A 4,946-nucleotide genomic window follows, 5' to 3' on the forward strand; every position below is an offset into this window, starting at 1 on the left:
GATATCCCAGTCCCATGTTCCTAACCAGAACTTCAGCTTATTGCATTGGTTGTGTTTCCAGTAATTCACCTAAAGCCATTCAAAGCAGAACCAAAGGCTGTTGAATTTTAAATACAAATTACATCTGATGCAAATTCAGTATCCTAATTCTTTTGAACTAATGTTAAAGCATTGTTCTGGAAGCTGGTCCCACCCACAAAATGCTTCCACACCCCAGATCAAGTTAATCACCACAGCAAGGTTCAATTATGCTTATTTGTGATTCTTTCAGGTGGCTTGAATTAGCACTTTTAATTGCTTGTAAATATTCAATTTCAGTTTAAAAAAAAACTCACAATAGTGGTTTTGTTTCACTTTTTAAAGTCTCTAACTACTTAAAATACTCACAGATTAATGTGAAATATGGAGAGCAAGCGTAGACCATTCAGCCCTTCTAACCTGTTCTGTGAATCAATGAGATCACAGCTGATCTGTTTGTTTTAAATTCCACATTTCTACCTGCCCCAAAAAACCTTTAACTCCCTATGATTGGATTAGGCACTCAGTATAAATATTTTAATTTTTTTTGTGGTGAACCCCATGTTCAACTATATTAAAAAAGGCTCTTAAATATTTCACGGGGCATTTCTTAATTCAAAGTAAACTTGTAAAAAAGTAATGATACAATCAGGGGTGGACCATTTAGAACTGTGAGTCATAGAGCCGTACAGTACAGATCGTCAGTCCAACCAGTCCATGACGACCATAATCCCAAACTAAACTAGTCCCACTTGCCTGCATTTGGTCCATATCCCTCCAAACATTTTATTCATGAACTTATCCAAATGTCTTTTAAACATTGTAACTGTACCTGCATCCACCACTTCCACTGGAAGTTCATTCCTACAACTCTCTTTGTAAAAACAAATTGCCCCTTATGCCTTTTCTAAATCTTCCTCCTCTCACCTTAAAAATACACCCCCTAATCTTGAAATGCCCCATCCTAGGGCAAAGACACCTGCCATTCACCTTATGTATATTCCTCACTATTTTATAAAACCCTATAAGTCACCTCTCAACCTCACCCGCTTGAGTGAAAAAGGTGTCCTGACAACTCAAACCCTCCATTTGCGTTCACTAATTATGTAGAATTCTCTGCTGCAGGGAGTTGTAGAAACTTGGTTAGTGAGTATATTCAAAACTGAGATCATCAGATTTCCACATCTTAAAAACACCAATGGATAGTGCAAGAAAGTGGTGTTAGATGAGCAGATTTCATTGAATGGTGGAGCAGATTTGATTAACTGAATAGCCTCATTCTGTGTTTATTGCTTTGTTTTGTATGCATATAATTGCAATGGTTAATGTAAGATTTTATATTCAGTTATTTGCTTATTCATTTGAACAGACGTTCAGTCAGAAAGAAGCTGAATTCAGAATAGCAGTGAAATTGACAGCAGGGCACCAGATTCCACACAAACTGAGACCTCTCCTTAGCTGACCTTATTCCTTCTGTTTGCTGCAGACGTTTCATTTGGAACAGATTGAGAGAAGAGCTACAAAGTGCCCATCTCACAGCTGCACGAAGGAGGATATTCACGGCAAAGTAAGAGCATTGGACCAAGCCAGTCCATCAGGCTGCAATCATACCTGTACATCATGAGGCTCATTTTAATCTCACCCACCCAATGTCAAAAGTGCTGAAATCCGGCCAGTAAGTGAAAGAATAAAGACTGAAATTGCTGGAAAATCTCAGCAGGCCTGGCAGTGTCTGTGGAGAGAAGTCAGAGTTAACGTTTCAGGTCGGGTGACCCTTCTTCAGAACTGATGGTAGCTAGAAAGACATTTTTAATGTAGGAAATAAGTGTGGGGTAGGGGGTAAGGAGTAAATAATACCTGGACATGGAGCCCAAAGACAGAGAGAAGGGCAGTTGGAAAAACAAAGGAGTGGGTAATGGTCAGCCTAGGAGAAGGAATGGCTGCTAGTGTGGACTGTTGGTGGCTACAATGGGTCTGTCTAGTGCAAACCAGGTGATACCAAGGCCTGAAACAAACAACGATGGAGATCACAGCAGCTGGGGCAGTATCTGTAGAGAGGAGAAAGTGAGGTCTGCAGATGCTGGAGATCAGAGATGGAAATGTGTTGCTGGAAATGAGAGTGTTGTCCTTCCTTTGCAGGTCTGTGAGAGTGTTGTCCTTCCTTTGCAGGTCTGTGAGAGTGTTGTCCTTCCTTTGCAGGTCTGTGAGAGTGTTGTCCTTCCTTTGCAGGTCTGTGAGAGTGTTGTCCTTCCTTTGCAGGTCTGTGAGAGTGTTGTCCTTCCTTTGCAGGTCTGTGAGAGTGTTGTCCTTCCAGTATCTGTAGAGAGAGCAAGCTAACGTTTCGAGTCTAGATGACTCTTCACCAGATGCTCATTTACAAGGCCTGGTGTATCAGGGTTGGGGTAAGGACATGGGAGAAGATTCCTCAAACCCTAAAATTGTTGAACTCGATATTGAATCCAGAAGGCTGTAGAGTTCCCAAGCGAAAAATAAGATGCTGTTCTTCCAGGTAAATAAAGGATAATGCCGGGAATGGTATAACACAGATCCAATCAATTTTCAGAGAGAGGAATTGGATTAGAATTATTCATGGGATAATATTCATTAAACATTCAATAAATTCAATTAATTTAGTTAGAAAACATCTGAATGAAATGATACACTTCTTAATAATGGTCATAAAACTACTGGGTTGTCTTAACAAGATATTGGGTTCACAAAGTTACTTTTCAGGGTAAATTTGCCATTCTCACCCATACCAGCAGGCATGTGATCCTGATCCATAGTGGTGTGGTCAACCTCTCAATGGTCAAGTAAACAACTCTGTTCAAGGATAATTAGGGATGGGCAATAATGCCAGCCATACCTACAATCCAAGAGCAACTAAAAACAACATTGAAAGTGAGGTGTAAAGACTGGAAACATGAAGCAAGGGTTGCTTGTGGATGAAGCAGCCAACTCTGAGATGTATGTGATGTTCCCTATGCAAAGAATACCCTCCCCCCTGTTCAGTAATCACTTCCAGCCCTTATAATCCTTTGGAATATCTACACTCATCCAATTCGAGCCTCTTGCACACTCCTGAATGTAATCACTCCATCACTGCTGCAAAAACCTAAAATTGCCTAATTCCCAATCATTAGACCTCTCTTCCTGTCTGCCTTTAAGATGATCATTAAAACCTGTCTCTTTGACAAAAATCTTTTAGTCTTCCGCCCTAAGTCTCCTTAGGTGACTCAGAGTCACATTTTGTTTGATAACATTCCTTTGAAGTGCTAGGTGACATGTTGGTATGTCAAAGGTGCTCAGGAAATACAAGTTTTGATGTTGCTGTAAGATATTGATCTCTGCAGTTTGGGAGTGAATGTTCCATTGGATTTTGTCACATATATTTAAACCGGTTCTGAGGAAATTTGCAGATCCTTTCCCCTTCACCTACTAATGGGTCACTATTCCATGATATTCAAAGTCTGCTTCGCTGTCAGATGTTTTCATGCAGATATTGCCATTCCCTTACACACTCTGTCAACAATCACCCGGTATTCACCCAGAAACAGTAGAACACAAACTATTTAATAAAGCACCAACAATTTATATTTGCTGAGCACCTCTCATAAAGTAAACATCCCAGCAGCTTCACAGGAACTGAGGTATTGAGGCCACAGTGATATTCAGTCAGGAGATCAAAACCTTGATCAAAGAGGATAGGTTTTACAGACCATTTTAAAGGAGGAATGATGAGATTAGATTAGGTTCCTTACAGTGCGGAAACAGGCCCTTTGGCCCAACAAGTCAACATTGACCCTCCAAAGAGTAACCCACCCAGACCTATTTCCCTCTGATTAATGCTAACACTATGGGCAATTCACATGACCTGCACATCTTTGGACTGTGGGATAAAACCCAGAGGGAGGATGTGCAAACTCCACACAGCCAGTCACCCAAGGCTGGAATCGAACCTGAGACCTTGGTGCTGTGAGGCAGAAGTGCTAACCACTGCACCACTGTGCCACCCCAGTGCATTACCAAAGCAGAGAGATTTACGGAGTTTCAGATCTGCTAGCCATGTTGTCTCTTTTCCCTGTATTCCATAACAAGGTGTTTTACTTCCTCTTGACAATTGACCACAGTAACAGGTTTGGACCCAGGTATGTATACGGTGGCTAAGCACAGGGACAGATCTAAGTCCCTTCACTCCCTGAGAGTGCCCCTAGGTAAGGCACTTGACGAAAATGGAACAACTGGATTAAACATTAAAGTTAAACACTTATTAAAGTGTGATGAGTAATGGAGTAACTTAAATACTGTTCACCCACCTTTCACCGGGCTTCAAATCCAACTAAGACTGCTGGGCTGTCTTTGAGAAGATGTGTAAGGAGATCTCAGCTATCTGTAAGAATACTAGGGTGGTTATGATGGGGGATTTTAACTTTCCAAATATAGACTGCCATAGTGTTAAGGATTTAGATGAAGATGAATTTGTTAAGTGTGTACAAGAAAACTTTCTGATTCAGTATGCGGATGTTCTATTAGAAAAGGTGCAAAACTTGACCTAATCTTGGGAAATAAGGCAGGGCAGGTGACTGAAGTGTCAGTGGGGGAGCACTTTGGGGCCAGCGACCATAATGCAATTAGTTTTAAAATAGTGATGGAAAAGGCTAGTTCGGATCTAAAAATTGAAGTTCAAAATTGGAGCAAGGCTAATTTTAATGGTGTTAGGCAAGAACGTTCAAAAGCTGATTGGGTGCAGATGTTTGCCGGTAAGGGGACGGTTGGAAAATGGGAAGCCTTCAGGAATGAGGTAATTAGAATCCAGAGAAAGTATATTCCTGTCAGGGTGAAAGGAAAGGCTGGTAGGTATAGGGAATGCTGGGATGATGAGAGAAATTGAGGGTTTGGTTAAGAAAAAGAAGGAAGCATATGTCAGG

The 4,946-nt window shown here is 41.0% G+C and overlaps 1 protein-coding gene across 1 annotated transcript in view; it reads left to right on the plus strand.

Moving 5' to 3' along the window:
* The window catches only part of LOC122540097 (forkhead-associated domain-containing protein 1-like), a 140,028-nt gene that overhangs the window by 125,575 nt on the left and 9,507 nt on the right, over window positions 1–4,946 (plus strand). Inside the window, exon 27 of the mRNA XM_043675407.1 lies at window positions 1,505–1,585. Within this exon, the coding sequence (XP_043531342.1) occupies window positions 1,505–1,585 (81 nt within the window). The remainder of the gene's footprint in view (window positions 1–1,504; window positions 1,586–4,946) is intronic.

The sequence above is a fragment of the Chiloscyllium plagiosum genome, chromosome 34, assembly GCF_004010195.1.
Source record: "Chiloscyllium plagiosum isolate BGI_BamShark_2017 chromosome 34, ASM401019v2, whole genome shotgun sequence".
NCBI lineage: Eukaryota > Metazoa > Chordata > Chondrichthyes > Orectolobiformes > Hemiscylliidae > Chiloscyllium > Chiloscyllium plagiosum.